The sequence below is a fragment of the Sinocyclocheilus anshuiensis genome, unplaced genomic scaffold, assembly GCF_001515605.1.
Source record: "Sinocyclocheilus anshuiensis isolate Anshui unplaced genomic scaffold, SAMN03320099.WGS_v1.1 scaffold209, whole genome shotgun sequence".
In the NCBI taxonomy this organism is placed as follows: domain Eukaryota; kingdom Metazoa; phylum Chordata; class Actinopteri; order Cypriniformes; family Cyprinidae; genus Sinocyclocheilus; species Sinocyclocheilus anshuiensis.
The window spans coordinates 526,592-545,846 of record NW_015540880.1 but is presented as its reverse complement, the minus strand read 5'-3'; the positions used below and the strand labels follow the sequence as shown (position 1 = coordinate 545,846).

At 36.8% G+C, this 19,255-nt stretch overlaps 2 protein-coding genes across 2 annotated transcripts; both read left to right on the top strand.

Annotated features, from left to right (window-relative positions):
* Positions 1 to 1,839: 1,839 nt before the first annotated feature.
* LOC107688329 (ras-related protein Rab-5A-like) lies at positions 1,840 to 7,634 on the top strand. The gene is made up of 6 exons (XM_016485961.1): positions 1,840 to 2,013; positions 4,501 to 4,733; positions 4,810 to 4,961; positions 5,081 to 5,203; positions 5,533 to 5,626; positions 6,052 to 7,634. The coding sequence occupies exons 2-6, from the start codon at positions 4,568 to 4,570 to the stop codon at positions 6,165 to 6,167; spliced, it is 651 nt and encodes a 216-aa protein (XP_016341447.1). The 5' UTR covers positions 1,840 to 2,013; positions 4,501 to 4,567; the 3' UTR covers positions 6,168 to 7,634.
* Positions 7,635 to 8,344: 710 nt separating this feature from the next.
* Positions 8,345 to 18,843, top strand: LOC107688328 (histone acetyltransferase KAT2B-like). Its single transcript, XM_016485960.1, has 18 exons — positions 8,345 to 9,127; positions 10,247 to 10,385; positions 10,707 to 10,852; positions 11,577 to 11,663; positions 12,023 to 12,204; positions 12,563 to 12,754; positions 12,838 to 12,935; positions 13,024 to 13,149; positions 13,874 to 14,013; positions 14,117 to 14,325; positions 16,058 to 16,184; positions 16,289 to 16,399; positions 16,633 to 16,776; positions 16,902 to 17,016; positions 17,806 to 17,836; positions 17,919 to 17,982; positions 18,076 to 18,160; positions 18,242 to 18,843. Exons 1-18 carry the CDS (start codon positions 8,927 to 8,929, stop codon positions 18,433 to 18,435), a joined length of 2,391 nt encoding a protein of 796 aa, XP_016341446.1. The 5' UTR covers positions 8,345 to 8,926; the 3' UTR covers positions 18,436 to 18,843.
* Positions 18,844 to 19,255: the final 412 nt, after the last annotated feature.

The window sequence follows — 19,255 nt, the reverse complement described above, 5'->3', positions numbered from 1 at the left end:
AGAGAAAATACTCTTCAACTGAAGCGCTTTGTGTGAATGAAAGCAAAAAAGAGAGGGGAAGAGAGAGAACAAAATGACCTGCATGACCATGTGTCTCATTTGTTCGATGGTCTCGGCATGTAATTCCTTCATGCTGAATTTTAATAGGATAATGTACTTCATGTCTCACACAGTGCCACACTTACAGGTCTTATAAACTACCTGTCAGAGCGGAATACATGAATATATAACACCATGAATCATGATGAAAAACATCATCTGCACAAATCCTCAAGGATGGACTCCTATTTTCACACCTATTTTTATATTCAAATGGAACTGGCTAGTACAGTACAACACATAGCATACTTGTTCTAAAAGAGAAAGGTTACTAAAAATTAGCATGTCATAATTTTTCTGAGATACAGAAGCCGCTCTGTTGTTTCTGATTTTCCTTATTGTGTACACATGAATATTCAATATTATAAATAATTGCTTAAATCCTGATGAGCAAAAACCTTGTTCAATAACTTTTATATTGATTCAATGTAAAACATTTTTTTATTATTTAATTTACTTTACAATTTACTTTACCAATTATTTGGCCCCACAGGGGCCGCAATTACAATAGCAGACTCTTGTAATTGTTACACAGTGGGTCACAAAGGCAACTGGTGAGATCTGAACATTGACCTTTTTCTTCCAGGAAAGGAAATGTAACAGAAAAGAAATAGATTGTTTGACAGACTACTGAAAAAATCAGCATAACCATATATGCACTGTCAGATCTGTAGAGCAGTTTGACATGCAGTCATCACCATGTGCACATTTGTATTAAATGGCTTAAAAAATAAATGTAGTATATAAAACCATAATATAACCAGAATATTACAAATGCTACAACAAAATAAATTAAGTAGACTAACACTTCTGCCCATGATCTATTGGGAACTGTCCCCTGCTTGACACGTGGAACCAATTTCATTGTAGTCCGATTCATCTTCATTTTTGTCCCAAACCATTCCAGGCTATTATTTATGGCACATACAGTGCTATGTCAGGGGGTCGTGTGTGTGTGTGTGTATATCATCTAATTTTAAAGGGTAATTAAAGTTTACTCTGCGAGCCATATCCTGACTGCTTTAATGAACACTAACTGTCTGTCTCCCCAAAAATATTCGTTCCAGCAATTAAAGCAAAATATCAGCGATCTTTAGACCCAGCTGATAATTTATTTAGGTTATGTCTCTGCTCAAAACTACACAAATTTAGCTTTAAGACAGATCTTCTTATATCACTTTTCTTATATCACAGGGTTTGCATGACAAAGAATTGCTAGATTGGTTTGTTATTTTGTGTAAAAATTCAATGTTTTGTTAAGAATGTAGTTCTAAGAGAACATCAAATGAATCACATTTTAGAAGTAGGCCAATTTAAAACGAAAACAAGACGATGAACAATGTTTTTTTTTGCCAAAACATCTGAAATGACTGACAGATCAAATGTAACTGTTCGTCTCCAGACATTTTAAAGCAGAATCTTTGCCTAAAACAGCATCATTGCGCCATCTGTTGATAGACATTGCAACTGCATGTGAGAATGAATGTTTCTCATGTCTGATAGGTAGATAGATAGATAGATAGATAGATAATGTAAAAGTAAAGACAGACAGACGGATAGATACAGGGAAGTTACCATAAACATCATAGCTCTATAATAGCAAATAGTGTAAGACAGGCTGACAGCTAGGTGTATGAAAACCAGACTGATTCAAATATCCACCGAGGATGTTTTACGCGGAGGAAGCACGTCATTGCAGGGCGGAAGTGTCATCTGACGTGGCACGAGGGGCGGAAACGCTTGTTTGTGTTTTGGTTCTAAAGGGGAAGTTGCGAGAGAGAAAAGAAAGGAGGAGACTTGATCGGGGTTGGTAAAATTACCACTAACTGACCCCAACAACAAGGAAAACCTCTCAAAAATTTGAGCACTCCGTCGTCGTAAATCAGTTCACGCAACCTGTCGGCTGACATTCAGGTAAAAAGACACCGAATACCTCCGTTGAATGTGCCGTTTTCTGGTTTGGCGTATCCCTCAAGCTAGTTAGCCACTTTAGCTTGCTAGATTTCGTAAAAAATGTTACAGGCCCCTTGTCCTTATTCAGCCTACATAAGTCATCAAACCTGAACTCTTCAACCTAATATATAACGTACATTATACATGGTCTTGTTCCTTAGCGCGAATCTATGTTTATAGTGGTATGCTTAGCTGAGGCATATGTCGGAATGCAGTTTGGGTGCAAACAGGGTGGGAATGCTGGAGTTAAACTGAAGTTGCTTATCAGCTTATTATATCGTCGTTATTATCTGATTCTCAGAGGTATATGGCCGATCACTCTGATTTAACAGACTTAGCATCTGACCTGATGTGGGCTGTCTTTGCGAGGAACAAGACAGCTTGTTCCTTGGCTTGAGGCTCAGGGGTGTGTTGATAAATAGAGGAATTGTTTAAGTTGGGTGAACTTAAGTCTGACCAATGTCGACTTGCTCTTCTTTAGGGTTATAGAGTGCTGTGGTGTTGATAATACAGGTTTATTTTGGGTAAATGATTCATGGACAGGATGACTATGTGTCAACCTTCAACAGAAATCACAGGTTGGTTTTGTTAGGCCTGTCATTATAATGAGACCACAATCTGACCAGCAGCAGTTGAGTAAAACCTCTCATAGGTGATGTGACTTTTGCAATGTAATGACTTGTTTCATAAGCTGTGCTTTTTGTTTCGCTTTTGGAATTTTGTGTGTAAGCCTTGCCACTGCACTCTGAGAAAGTGTGAAAAGACAAATGTGGTTGTTGTATCAGCTGCTATACATACCAAATGGATGAAAACAGCAGATTTGGCATGCTTTGCGTTTTAAACCAGACATACCAGGCTTGCTTCTTAAGGAGTTGGTTTATGTCCTGTTATGCAGATAGAGATCCTGTTGTTGATTTGATGCGAGTGTCAAAGCAGGTATTGGTTTCTCTTATAGAAAGATCAGCTTATGACGATGCAATGCCACAGCAGCCACATGAGCATCAGGGGTCTGTTTTTGTTCTCCTATTTCACAACAGCAGTAACTGCAGTTTTGACAGGGAAAGTGTTTTCCCTGCTGTTTTTAGCCTTGAGGTCACTGCCACAGTAAATGTCTAAATCTCTAAATCAGATTCCTTGAGTTTTATTACCGTCATTTGAGTTGATGCATGTATCTCTGGTATTGTATCCCAGGTATGTGTAGTTGCTCCGAAGGCTGAGGTATTTAATTGGGAAGTGACATGATGTTTCCCCAGCTTCTGAATTGTTGCATCGGGCTAAATGAGCATGCTTGTTTTGACTGCTTACTCAGGACATTCTGTGCTAGAATGGGTTACCATGGATACAGACATTTATTTCTGCAAGGATTTTCAGCAGTGTTAAATTATGTTCAATAAAACAATTGTTTTCTGTGTTTTTGATGCATGATTACAGTCTGTAGCAATATTTGGAATATATCACATCATTTATTTGAATATATTTTAAAATGTAATTCATTCCTGTGATTGTAATGCTGAATGTAGAACTGAATGCTCCAGTCTTCAGTGCCACATCATCTTTCAGAAAAGCATTTTAATATGTTGATTTGGAGCTCAAGAAATTCATTCTTATTTCTTCTTATACATGTTGAAAACATTTGTGCTGCTTAATACTTTTGCGAAAATGGTGATACATTGTGTTTACTTTAAAATATTGTTTGTTGTCTTAATAAATTACTCTTCTATTTTAAATTACCTCCTAAAACTGTAGTCATAATAAAACTTTTTAAGTGCATTACTGAATAATTATTTTGAGTCATTTGAATCAATTTTTGTCATTGAATTTATCAAACTGTTTCACAGTCATGAATGATTAGATCATACTGAATCAGAATGATTTTTAATAGTCCTTACCAAACTTTTTTGGGACTGTTTTTAATTTAAATAGATGACTGCTTTATTCAGAGATGTTTAACTGATGTATTTAAAAAAAAAAAGTATCACCTGAATGTATTTTAGTTTTTTTGTCTACTATAACCTTAAATGTCTTATATAGCTTCTTGTTGCATGATTTTTATTATTTATTGTTTTTGTCATGAAGATAGCCTTACTGCTGACATGGCATAAAAAAAGCAATAATCCTTACCCAGTAATGGCAAAGTCATAGAAATTCTATAGTGATTTATATTGTGAAGCAAAACAGTGTAATTTGCAGTGTAGTTGACATAGACCAAGATGTGTAAATCAAATTATTTTTGTATAATCCAGTGTTTTTAGTCTAAAAATGTGCATGACTCAAAACCAAAAATAGCATTTGCGTTACTAGCCGTTATCGCTATAGCCAAGATGAGCGATTCCCTGTTTGAGAGCTCTGAATAGAGAAAAAGAGAAGAAAGAAAAGATCTTTGTCTATAGTCAACATGAAAGTGCTCTTTTTCATTTCTCTTTTTTGGTTACATGTTGTCCTGTGCAGCCAGTACTGGGACAGCTCTCAGTGTGTGTGTGACCGCTTAAAGGAGACGGGGTGATTGACGACTGTCATGGCCAATAGGGGAGGAGCAACACGCCCCAACGGGTCCAACGCGGGCAATAAGATCTGCCAGTTTAAACTGGTCTTGTTAGGAGAATCGGCTGTGGGAAAGTCCAGCCTCGTACTGCGCTTCGTCAAGGGGCAGTTTCATGAATTTCAGGAAAGCACAATAGGAGGTAGGGGATTTTTGTTAAAAAATTTGTGTGTACCTGTTTAAACATGTTCTCAATGACTTTTCTCTTTTGCTTCTAGCGGCCTTCCTTACACAGACGGTGTGCTTGGATGACACAACGGTAAAGTTTGAGATTTGGGACACAGCCGGACAGGAGCGCTACCACAGTTTGGCCCCCATGTACTATAGAGGTGCCCAGGCTGCCATTGTAGTTTATGACATCACCAATGAAGTGAGTAGATTTGTTTCTCAAGCACTATATGAACGAACAGTTGTGTTTTATGACCAATTATTGTCACATTTCTCTTCTCTGCTTCTGTTATTGTGCCATTTGTTTTCTTCACCTTGAAGGAGTCATTTGCAAGAGCAAAGAACTGGGTTAAGGAGCTTCAGAGGCAGGCCAGTCCAAACATTGTCATCGCACTGTCTGGGAACAAGGCTGACCTTGCCAACAAGAGAGCTGTGCACTGCCAGGTATACATGACTTCACAACAAGACCAGAGAGAAGTTTTTTTTTTTTTTTTTTTTTTTTTTTTTATTTGACCTGCATATTTGACTGTATAAATTAAAGATGAATCTTTATTAAAGTTACAAAAGCTATTCAATCAAGAGCAGTGAGTGATGGTTGTGAGTGATGACCACTGGTGGTGGTTGGGGAGATACCCCCTTTCTATGTAAAGCGCTCTGAGTGCCCAGAAAAGCGCTATATAAATGGAAGGAATTTTTTTTTTTTTTTTTTTTTTTTTTTTTTTTTAAATCTGACCATTGCTGTCTCCCTCACCTGAGCCATTTTATTTCTACAGGATGCTCAGTCTTATGCAGATGACAACAGTTTGCTGTTCATGGAGACATCAGCAAAGACTTCCATGAATGTCAATGAGATCTTCATGGCCATTGGTAAGTTTTTACCTCATAGTAAAACCTAACAGTGATGATTTAAAGTATTTATAAGATCTTGTAAATGCAACATTAGAGGTGTTTTATTCATTAATAGATGATTACCTTTGTTTTTAATATTTATGTTGAGTCAGAAATGTTGATAATGCAACATTGATAATAATGAGAAATGTTTCTGGAGCACCAAATCATCATATAAGAAAGATTTCTGAAGCATCATGTGGCACCGATGATTAGAGTAATGGCTGCTGAAAATTCAGCTTTGCCATCACAGGAATAAATTTCATTTAAAAATATATTAAAATAGGAAAGAGTTATTTTAAACTGTAATAATATTTCAAATATTACTGTGTTTTTTTTTTATCAGATAAAGTCAGCAACATTAAGAAGTATTAGTGTTAATTTCTTGTTTTGTTTCTCTTCAGCGAAAAGGTTGCCTAAGAATGAGCCCCCAGCTGCCGGAGTCAGCAGTGGGCGGAGTAGGGGTGTGGACCTCACAGAGACTGCCCAACCCACTAAGGCCCCCTGCTGCAGCAACTAATGCAAAACAAATCCCCCTCACCAAACTCTGTTACCGCAACAACTAACGCAAGGTCCCGCCCTCCAACTTGGTTTTTGACTAACTAATGAAATGCCTCCGCTTTCCCCATTTTTCACAACTCTCTTACGCTGTAACAAAAGCTCTGCCCCACCCATGTATCTGCTGTGTTTTTGTTTTGTTGTTTTTCTGTAAAGACCCAGGCCTCTTACTGTATTCATGCTTAAGGTCATGCCTTGTCTCCAAACTGTAATATATGCCGTCAGATATCCATCAAAAAAAAAAAAAAAAAAAATCTCTGAATGCCGTTTGCCTGACCAGGATGAAAGGGGTGGGGCCTCTGCAAGGGTTCACCTGCCCTGTCATAATTCAGAACTCTACAGTCGCTTCTTTTTCTCAAATCTGTTTTCATCTTTTTTTATGATTTAGTTTTATGGAAATGTACTTTTCAGAATAATGGATGCATGTATCACTACAAAGCCTGAAAAAGGTAAATCAAAGTTTTAACCTTATCCAATGGCACACATGGTGAGAGAGGACGTGACAAATTACCCGGCTCTTTGCTCCACTCCATCTCGTTTCCCTGATCTTTCCCTCTCTGATTCTGGATGTCCCAGCGGCTCTGTTCAGTGGCAGACTGCCCACTTCCTGAGGCTGTGCCACCAGCAAAAATCCCACCTCCTTCTTAACCACACACACACACATAGCCAAGATCCCGCCTCCTTATTATTCTCTCACCAGATAACAAGCCTTCACTTTTTTGTCAGCATTATTGGCACTGTTCTATAACTGAGTGAATATGTGGCTGTGCTTTCATTCAGCATAAAAGGCCTAAAAAAAACAAAACAAAAAAAAACATCTACACAAGATAAGTAACTTCCTTTTCACAAACATGCACCAGTCACTCTCTTTTGCTCACACTCTTCTGGTTCTAACTCACCCAGGTGTTTCTTACTCCATGCCTTGCACTAATTTTTGGTCTTGATATTATCTCTTGCAAGTACAGCCAGAGTGATATAAATATATATAAATAATTTACTGTAAATAGGGTGTTGCAATGTATTCGTCTTTTCCATTTACTGTTGCAGGACTAATGCTTGATAGGGAGTTAGATAATAATAAAAAAACAAAAAAAAACAATTGTACAGTAACCAAGAATTGCTTTGATAGGGGGTTGGAGTTATGTTTCTTTTTCACAAATGGTTAAATTATAATCAATGGTGGTCTTATAAAAGTGTATGTAGCGTTATTAACAAAAAAAAAAAAAAAAAAGCTTTTCTTTAGTGGTCTGTTTTGTAATTTTCACAAAAATGTTCACAAATGTTTTTGTCACTAAACAGTGTCCACATCAACAGATTATGATAGTTCTTCTTCTGCTTTTCTTCCCAGTATCGGACAACACATACACTTTTAACATTCTCTCGATCTTCTACCTTTCAGGATACCACATAAATTTCGCTGCTATATTCACTTTTTTTTTTTTTTTTTTTAAGCATTCCCCCTTTGAGACTAAAAATGCAGTTACCTAAATATTACTGTTAATGTATCAAATACATTTCTTATAAATGGTATTGCTATTGATAATATTGTGTGTTCAGAGGGCCAGATTAACTTCTAGTCTTATCACTAATTGGAATTCCCATCACGGTGCGGATTCTTGTGTAATAGCATTTGTTTGTGATAATGACCCATAATAAGTAAATTGTACCTTGAGTCACAACACATTTGTTTGCTCATAAAGGACTGATTTTTATTCTATGGCTGATTGCAGATAAGATTAATTTTACAAAGTGTTTTCCTACTTCCTCATAGTGAGACCTGACTGTTTTATGATTACCTGTGTTCATTTTTGGTGACGGTGATCAGTATTTAAATCCCATTATTTTTGTATTATTTATGTACTTGTATATATTGTTTTATTTTTGTATTTTCAGCTTATTTAAAATTTTACTTTGTTTTAGTAATTTATGTGCTTTTGCCATTTTATTATTTTTTTATAGTTATACATAGTGTTCATTTTTATTTTACTTTTAATTTTAGTAATTGTTTAGTACTTTAACTTAAAATTATTTCAGTTAGTTGCAAAGGCAAAATTTATATTTTTCATAAGATTTTCATCTTATATTTATATTTTGTTTCATTTTCTGGTTTATTTCAATTACTAAAACAATTTTTTAATAGTTTTAGTTAACAGTAGCAACACTGTCAAGCCCCTAAGCATACAACTGCTGTTTAACCTGAAGTTGATTTTCCTTTAACATTGTTTAAACCCTTTTCATATAACTTTTGGCGGGGTATGCAAGTCCAAAGTATGTTTATTAAAGAGATGACATTAGGACTAGGCCCTGATTGTATCAAAAGCATGTTATTCATGCAAGTGGCTTCACATCCAGATCTCTGCTAATAAAAATACTTGAAACCAGCTAGGCTTCTTGGCCTGGTCAGGCTGGTTTTAGAGAAGATTTGGGGACAAGTTTCGAGCTAGTCATTTTAGAAGTCAATGTCGCTACAAACCATGTCTGACGCTTTGAATGTATTTGACCTTGAAAGGATCTTTTAGAAACGTGACATATTTGTGTCCCTCTCCGAATCATAACGGGATATTCATTTTGTGCCTCCCCTAGCGGAGACAAGGTAGATTTACAATGTCAAATAAAAAAGCAGGGATGAACGCCATGTCTGATCCCGCTGTTGAGGGGTAGAGAGAGCGAACACAGCGGGCGGACTTCGAGGATTCGAGTCGGAGCGCGGAAGCAGGCTCGATGTCGGAGAGCACGGGGATTCCTCAGGGCTCCCCGGCGGTGGGCGCGGCGGGCTCGGCTCCGGCTGCGCCAGGAGTCGGTGGAACCGAGTGTTCGGGCGCTGCTGTCGGTTCTGCACGTATCGCCGTCAAGAAGGCGCAGCTCCGCTCCTCCCCGCGTCCGAAGAAACTGGAGAAACTCGGTGTATATTCCTCGTGCAAGGTACATTAGAAATGTAAAAACATTGTTTACGTCTACAGTGCAAAGGAAAGACTCGCTTTTATTCGTTTATCTGATAGCTGAAACTAGCTGTTACTTTACTTTACACACTCTTGAATTTGCAAGCACGGCACAAAAAGCCATTGCTTTGTCTTCCATCTTTTTTTGTATTTTTCCATGTTTTGTTCGTGCTTTAGCCACTTAAATTAATGCACAACAAAATATATCACTGAGCTCATCATTTCCGTGATCTGCAGAGATAATACGCTTTGTTTGCCCATAGTGGGCAACATGACGTGAACATTGGGTACTCTTGGCGGGTAGTCAATTAATTTTTTTCTTTTAACAATGAACGCAGATTTTTCTATTGTATTTTGTCAAGTCAAACTAAAGTTTCATGGTGCTTTGGCGCGAGAGTTCTGCCAGAACGGGAGACAAAATCTGAAGTTGATTACTCAAGAGGAGAGAGCGGCGTCTTTGTTTTGACAGGATGACAGCTGCTGAAGGGGCGGGGTCTTGCTGGGGGGCGTTGTCTGCTAATTGTTGGCAGATCAGGCACACACGAAACATGGAGGGCCAAATTACTCAAATGTTAAAATATTTAACTAAATCGATAAATACATAATTTAATTGTTAATAAAACATTAAAACCATTAAATTACATATGAAAGGACCAAAAATAAGTGAATAAATGTCCATTTTATTTTAGCATTAGGTTTGCCTTAATTTTTCATTATCTTTGGATTGATTTTTCATTTAAGCACAGGCAGATTGTGTCTTTTAACTTTGTTGTGCAGGGTTACAGTTTTTGTATGTCACTGAACAATTAGTGGGTGTCACTTTCAAACTCCAGTGTGTTTAGGCATGTTTTCAACATATATTTAATGATTTAATTTTAAGTAATTTGGCCCTCCATCAGTATTGAAAACAGATTAAACATGGATAGGAATTTTCTATGCCCACTAGAAATTTATTTTTTGATATATGGATAAAATAATAATTAAATAATGTATGATTCTATTGGTTTCTGTGCAGTGCTTCAACATGTTTATTTTATTAGTATGAACATTCCTAATGTATTGATGTCATATTTTGTGGCTGATCTGTTTCGTCCTCTCACAGGCTGAAGGAGGTTGTAAGTGTAATGGCTGGAAGAGTCAAAACCCACCACCAACTCCGCCCCCTCCAACCCCGCCCAGGGCTGAGCAGCCAATTGCTGTTAACTTAATGGAGCCGTGTAGAAGCTGCAGCCACGCCCTCGGTAATGACTGTTTGTGTAATAATAGAATTCCGGAAGATAAAATCCCATTCCTAAAGAAATGAGAAATGGATGTTTAGTATAATCTATAAACCTTTCAAGAAAGACCTACAATGAGTCAGTGTTGTTAAGCGATAATGTTTTCACATAAACAATTTACACAAACTACATATTTAAAAATGTAGCAATAAGCTTCAAATATGTTTTTTTTTTTTTATCAATTACTTAGTCAACAGTTTTATATTGTACTGTTTATGTTTCAGCTACGTCAATGGCAAGGCTTCTTACAAACTCACAATTGTATTCTTTTGTGTTACTGGCCAGGTGTACATGTGACACACCTAGAGAATGTTTCAGAGGAGGAGATGAACAGACTGCTTGGAATTGTACTGGATGTGGAGTACTTGTACACATGTGTCCATAAAGAAGAGGATCCAGACACTAAACAAGTTTACTTTTCTCTGTTCAAAGTGCGTTCTTGTGGGTTTTTGCACATTGTGAAGTGGTGCTTATGTGCATCTCAGTGCGTGACTCCCTGTTATGGAAAGATTAAAAATATCGATCACTTAAGGTTTATGTATTACAATTAATGTAATTACCAAAAATCTGGGGTCAGTATGATTTGTAATGTTTCTTATGCTTACCAAGGTTGCATTTATTTGATAAAAAATACAGTAAAGAGATTAATATTTTGAAATATTATTACACTTTTAAAGAAGTGTTTTTTATTTTAATATATTTTAAAATATAATTTATTCCTGTAATGCAAAGCTGAATTTTCAGCAGCCAATAATTAAGTCTTCAGTGTAACATGATCCTTCAGATTTCATGTTGATTTGGTGCTCAAGAAGCATTTCTTATTATAATTATGTTGTAAACAGTTGTGTTGCTTAATATTTTTCTGGAAACGGTGATATATTTTTTCAGGATTCTTTGATGAATAGAAAGTTCAAAAGAACAGCATTTATTTGAAATAGAAATCTTTTGTAACATTATAAATGTCTTTGCTGTAACTTTTGATCAATTTAATGCGTCCTTAAGTTGCTGAATTAAAGTATTAATTTCTTTAAAAAAAACTGACCTGAAATTTTTGAACAGTAGTGTATATTACTATATATTTACATTCTGCTGTGTTTATTGTATTTGCTACTATTTGTCAGTCTTACCTACCTATATTTGTTGAAAATGTCTTAGTTGCTACGGAAATGCATCCTGCAGATGGGAAGGCCGGTGGTAGAAGCTCTGGAAAGCCCACCTTTTGAAAAACCAAGCATTGAACAGGTAGCTGCTTAAATTGCAAGGCTGTAATCACTATAGTTAATGAATAATATACGATCAGTATGGATTTTTGTCAATGTCTCATTCTTCAACTTCTATTAAACCCCTCAGTCTGGAATATGGTAACAGTATTGGTAACAATATTTGGTCAACTTTCACATTCAAACATAATGTCAGTATCAGGAAGTGTAAAGGTGCAAAAACAGTCAAATCTCCTATGAGGTCAATAGCGTCTTTATGCTGAAACAGGCATATGAAACAGGAAATTTTGAGGAACCTCTGATATTATTAAAAACATTCCTGACATCCTTTGTTCTTGGTGTCACACATACATTTTTTTTCATGTGTCGGTTTTGTTGCAGGGTGTGAACAACTTTGTGCAGTACAAGTTTAGCCACCTACCTTCTAAGGAGAGGCAAACCATTGTGGAGCTCGCAAAGATGTTCCTCAACCAGATCAACTACTGGCAGCTAGAGACTCCCTCACAAAGGAGGCAGAGAGCACCTGATGATGATGTGGCTGGTTATAAAGTCAATTACACCAGGTGACTTAGTTTTTGTGTTTAGGATCACCCAAGAGAGGGAAACGAGACATAATTTTTCTCTTCTGTTTTGTACCTTATTGTCATTTAAAGATAACATGAAATAACAATTGGCCTTATTTATATTTAAAAGTGCCCATATTATGCTAATTTACAAGTCATAATTTTACTTTTGGGACTGCTAGAATACATGTACATTTGCATGAAGTGTTTTCTCCCTTTGACGCTGAGTTAGTGCTTGCTTTGTAACTTTGCAGATCATTTACATGCACAGAAAGCTATATTACACACTAAAGGAAAGATAAAATAAAAAAAAGTCCTTTAATACATATTTCTGGTCGTCTTTGTGTTCGTGTTGCAGGTGGCTGTGTTATTGTAACGTGCCACAGTTCTGTGACAGTCTCCCTCGATATGAGGCCACACAGATTTTCGGCCGCACTTTTCTGCGCTCTGTGTTCACTGTAATGAGGAAGCAGCTGCTGGAACAGGCCCGTCAGGAGAAAGACAAACTACCACCTGAGAAGCGCACTCTCATTCTCACACATTTCCCCAAGTAAGCACACAACCACAGACAGAAACCTCCACGAATAACAGGTCTATATTATGTGTATGTGAATGTGTGTGTGTTGTGCGCAGGTTTTTGTCTATGCTAGAGGAAGAGGTTTATAGTCATAATTCACCCATCTGGAGTGAAGACTTCATGGTCCGTTTATCAGGTGGACAGATACCCACAGGTGATTAGCAGTGTTAGAGTTAATTTTATTCAGTTGTATGTGTCGCATGGCTGTGTAAAGAGACTTTTCTCTTCTCTGATTGGTACAGTGATCAGTGCTTCGCCCGTGACCCGCCCCCTGTACTACACCAGTAGTCCCGCCCGGGTGGAGCTGGCTGGAGGAGGCAGCGTAAGCCCGGCCCGGAAAACAGCATCCGCTTTGGATCCCAATCCAGGTGTTAACTCATTTTATAACATTTTATTCAGTGCCTGATTAGAAATGCTAGAAAATCGCTTTGCATTTATGTAGTCTTAATGATGAATCTACACTACTGTTTGGGGTCAACAACTTTTTTTTTAAGAAATCATACTTTCATTCAGCAAGGATGCATAAAATTGATCAAAAGTGACAGCAAAGAATTTGTAACGTTACAAAGATCTTATATAGATCATATATAACTAATATATGTATTTAAAATATATATTTAATACACCAATTTTTTATATTAATTTTATGAAAGAGTGGTTTGAATGAATGATTCAATGACTCACTCATAAATACTTCACTTGTTTCAGTACTGGATAAATTAGCGTTTTTGAACTGAATCTCTTGAATAAATGATTCAATGACATTTACATTTAGTCATTTAGCAGATTCAAATTCATCAAAGAATCCTAAAAAAATGTATAACAGTTTCCTAAAATATAATAGCCATTTTACAATGATTTACGAAGGATTATGTGGAGTAATTTAAAATAGAATTTCATGTGGAGTATATTAAAATAGAAAACAGTTATTTTAAATTGTAATAACATTTCACAACATTACAGTTTTTAAGCTTAAAGGACCTCCTGAGATTTTAAGTTAACATTAAAATAATTTAACAAGACATTTGTATGTTCACAATTCTTTTATGAAGGTGACATGCAAGTAAACATAAAATATGTGCACATATGTAGGTGGAGAAAAGCGAAAGCCTTCTGAGCCGTTGTCTCATGAGGACAGCAAACGACCCCGTGTGGTTGGTGACATTCCTATGGAATTAATTAATGAAGTCATGTCTACCATTACAGACCCTACTGCCATGCTGGGACCAGAGGTAAACACAGTGTTATGTATTTTGTATCTGATGGATGGCAGTGCTAAAGCTCATATCATAGAGACTAGAGTAAACACAGTCCTTTACTCTGTCTTTCTCTTAGACCAGTCTTCTCTCAGCTCATTCTGCGCGTGATGAAGCTGCTCGATTAGAGGAGAGGCGTGGCGTCATTGAGTTCCATGTCATTGGAAACTCCCTCAACCAAAAGCCCAATAAGAAGATCCTCATGTGGCTTGTTGGCCTGCAGAATGTCTTCTCACACCAGCTGCCTCGCATGCCTAAAGAATACATCACACGCCTCGTCTTTGACCCGTATGTTTCTTACCATTAACCATTTTAATGTAATTAAGACATTAAAAGTCTGATGCCTATAGTAACAAGTAGGGGTGCAACGGATCGTAGATGATCTGTGATCCGTAGGGACCAGGCCCCACGGTTCGGCACGCATGTGATTCGCGGATTAACTGTTAAGTTTAATCATCATAGAGTGAAAGTTTATCATTTGCACATGTTTTGTCTTGCCAGTTTACACATTCAAGCAGTTTTAACTCGCACGCTTTTTTCTGTGCACTCAGCCGCTGCCGCGCGCACACACAGAGAGAGAGAGGCACGATTCAGACACAGCGTGATTCCTTTTTTTACATACACACAAAGTTATGTTAAAATACCCGCTTTGGCAAGTATTCTAGTAAACGCAGTCGGTTAGTTCTTAAGTGAACGTAAACAGGTGAGAAAGAAACCGGATGTGTGTCAGTATTAGGGCCGTGCATTTGGTCTCAAAGCGACAGCAGCCAATAAATACTTTTCTGTCTGCTAATCAAATAACACCACAGCTCTAACAAAGATTAATCCATATTTAACTTGTGCAGTGAGCACTATTGTGTTAAACTTAATTATTACATTTCTGCACCTAAATTCTGATATTTGTAACTGTGATTTGTTGTTTTCATCTATGCTTGTAATTTAATTGTTCTTGTTTTATTACCAACTTTATTAGTTAAGCTAGTCGTTTTTGCTATGGTATAGAAGTACTTAAAGTAAGGTTGTTGTTTTTTTGCTGATCCGTATATGATCCGAACCATGAATTTTGTGATCCATTGCACCACTAGTAACAAACCTAGTGTAGAGGATTGAAGCTTTAAAACTGGTGTTTTCTGACATTTTAAAGGTATAGTTCTGTCATGACAACTCTCGGAGAGTTTAGCATGGTAATGTACATGACAGAGTTAATGTGTTTGGTCTTGGCGGAACAGATCTGCTACGCTGCTGCTGCGGCAGAGCAAGTACCAAGACTGGCTACTTCCAGTACATCCACAGACATGCTGCTGTGAACATGTAAGAAATACTGCTGCTGCACATATAACATATATGAAAAAAAACCATATATAACATGCATGAAATCACCCTGTAGCAGATCTATACAGGTGGAGGGTTTCTGAAGCATGCTGCAACTGCTTCAGCAAGCACTAGCCGAGTATTTGAATGTTGAGTGGCAAGCTCATTGGCTGCTGATACGAAAAGAACCAATCAGCTGCGCCTATCGGACTGTGCCATCTAGAGTTTCATGACAGAACTTTGGATTTAACTCGTAACCTAACAAGTTGACTGTTAAAGGGATAGTTTACACAAAAATTAAAATGTTGTCATTATTTACTCACCCTAAAGTTGTTCCAAACCTGTATGAGTTTCTTTCTTCTGTTGAGCACAAAATAGTTTTTTGGTAGCCATTGAGATTACCATAGTAGGAGAAAAAATACTTTGGAAGTCAGTGGCTACCAGCAAATGTTTAGTTACCAACATTCTTCAAAATATCTTATTTTATGTTTAACAGAAGAAACAAACTCATACAGGTTTGAAACAACTTGAGTTAAGTGAGTAAATGATGACAGAATTTACATTTTTGGGTAGACTATCCTTTTAACAGTCAACTTGGTTTAGATTTAAATTGTATTCTAATTGTTTATTCTGGTTAATGTTAACCTACTGCCTTCTGTGAACTGTGGCATAACATTGTGATGAGTCAATGTACTTCCTCTTTACACAGGAAACACAAGACTCTGTCTCTGATTAAAGATGGCCGTGTTATTGGGGGAATCTGTTTCCGGATGTTTCCAACTCAGGGCTTCACTGAGATTGTGTTCTGTGCGGTCACCTCCAATGAGCAAGTCAAGGTGTGTTGTCTTATAAATACTGCAATGCATTCCCATTATTATTTTTTATTATTCTTTCTCACTCATTGCTAGCTTGACCTTTATTCATTTGATTGCTGCTTAAGGGTTATGGGACTCACCTCATGAACCATTTGAAGGAGTATCACATCAAGCACGAAATTCTCAACTTTCTCACCTACGCTGATGAATATGCCATTGGCTACTTCAAAAAGCAGGTCAGTGCTCTATTAGTTCCATGACACAAAATACAACTAAAGAGTATGGTGAATTATACTGCCAAGCTCCAAAAATGACAAAAAGTATGGATGTTCTGCTTAACATCTCCTTTTGTTGCTGGGTTGTAACAACATGAAGATAATAATGAGGATATTTTTTATTTTTATTTTTAGGTACTATCGCTTTAAGTATATGCCCATTTTCCTATTTTGTTTCTCTTGCTTTATGTCAGGGATTTTCTAAGGACATTAAAGTGCTGAAGTCAAAGTATGTGGGCTACATTAAAGACTACGAGGGGGCCACACTCATGGGCTGTGAACTGAACCCCTGCATCCCTTACACTGAGTTCTCTGTCATCATCAAGAAACAGAAAGAGGTGTGTGTGTGAGAGAGAGAGCATGAGATCTGAGGTGTGTCAAAGAGGTTTCTCAGTTTGGTTAAATTCATCATTCTGTTATTGCCTAAAGGGTTTTCTACCTCTTATCTCACCCTCTCTCTCAGATCATTAAGAAGCTTATAGAGCGCAAGCAAGCACAGATTCGGAAAGTCTACCCTGGCCTGTCCTGTTTCAAAGAGGGAGTTCGTCAGATTGCCATTGAGAGCATTCCAGGAATCCGTATGTCTCACTTTTATGTATTTTTTTAAAGAACTAAAAACAAATGCATAATAATAATAATAATAATAATAATACAATATTTTATTTATTTTATTATACAAATCATAATTCTTTAATAATAATATTAGTATTTTAATAATAAATATTAAAATTTTAAATAAATGTGTTCTATTTGAATATATTTTAAGATGTAATTTATTTCTGAGGACAAAGCTGATTTTTCAGCAGTTATTACTCCAGTCTTTAGTGTCACATGATCCTCCAGAAATTATATGCTGAGTTGCTGCTCAAGAAACATTTCTTATCATTCTCATTGTTAAGAAATGTTAACAGTTGTGCTGCTGTTTGTTACTTTTTTTTTTTTGTCAGGATGCTTAGATGAATAGAAACTTCAAAAGAACAGCATTTATTTGAAATGGAAATCTAAAATTTCCTGTCACTTTTGATGTACTTCATGCATTCTTTGCAAAATAAAAGTATTAAAGGGATAGTTCACCCAAAAATGAAAATTCTGTCATTAATTACTCACCCTCATGTCGTTCCAAACCCGTAAGACCTTTGTTCATCTTCTGAACACAAATTAAGATATTTTTGATAAAATCCGAGAGCTTTTGGACCCTGCATAGACAGCAACACAACTACCACGTTCAAGGGCCAGAAACGTGGGCCTTGAACTTTTGAACAGTAGTGAAGAAATATTTGACTTAAGATTAAATTTCATAATAATTAATACATTTCAGTTAATAATAAATTTAATTGAAACTTTACTGTTTACTTGTCTTTGGACAGGTGAGACGGGCTGGAAGCCTTTAGGGAAGAGGTGAGTGTGTATCTGTGAGTCACAGCTAAACAAATCTTATGTGAACATGTAGTGTGTTTCATTTTTGCGTCATTTTTCACAGCAAAGAGCTGAAGGATCCAGACCTGTTGTACAGCACCTTCAAGAACATCTTACAGCAGGTCAAGGTAATGCATATCTGCAGTGCTTACATGTTTCAAAAACTATATTTATGAAACACCATAAAACGAATAATAAGGAATATATATTGTACTCCTTAGTCCCACCAGAATGCATGGCCCTTCATGGAGCCTGTAAAGAAGAATGAGGCACCTGGTTATTACCAAGTCATCCGCTTCCCTATGGGTACACAAAGATCACTTATACACAATGCTCGTTATGCTTACTTTTGAGCATGAAATGCCTGACTGTTATTGTGCATTGTAGACTTGAAGACGATGAGCGAGCGTCTGAAGAGTCGTTACTATACCACACGGAAGCTGTTCATGGCTGACATGCAGAGGATCTTCACTAACTGCCGAGAGTACAACCCTCCCGAAAGCGAGTACTACAAATGTGCCAACCTACTAGAGAAATTCTTCTACACCAAGATCAAAGAGGCGGGCCTCATCGACAAGTAATCCATCTAGGGGGCCCAAGTAGTTTCCCTCTCTACCTCTTTTTCTCGACATTTATCATATATATAACTCCTTTTTATCCCCATTGTTTTCGCATCAAAAGGAGGGTTATCTGAAATTAAGATGTTTAAAGGAATAGTTGACCCCAAAATTAAAATTAGCTGAAAATGTACTTAACCTCAGGCCAGCCAAGACTGTTTCTTCATCCGAAAAATTTGGAGAAATTTAACATTACATCATTTGCTCACCAGTGGATCTTCAGCAGTGAATGGGTGCCGTCAGAATGAGAGTCTACATATCTGCTAAAAGCATGACAAGTCATCCACACAATTCCAGCTTATTAATTAATATCTTATGAAGTGAAAAGCTGTGTTTGTAAGAAATAAATCCATCATTAAGGCATCACAAGGCATTAATTGCTGGACTGGAGTCGTGTGGGTTACTTGTGAATTATTGTGATGTTTTTATTAGGGATGCACCGAAATGAACATTTTTGGCCGAAACCGAACAAAATGAAACACTGGGCCGAAGGCCGAATACTGAATACGGTTTTTCGAGTTTTTTCCCCCATGCATTTTGGCAATTTGTTTCACCATTGCATAAATTAAATAGCTAAAATATGGAAGCCCGTTTCCGCCACTGAATAAAAAAATATAATTCTGTAAGTCATAATAATGAGAAACTTTCTCAAAATTATGACTTAGTATCTCGTTATATTAAGAAACTTTCTCGTAATAATGACTTAGTATCTCGTAATAATGAGAAACTTTCTCGTAATAATTAGAAACTTTCTCGTAATAATGAGAAACTTTCTCGTAATAAT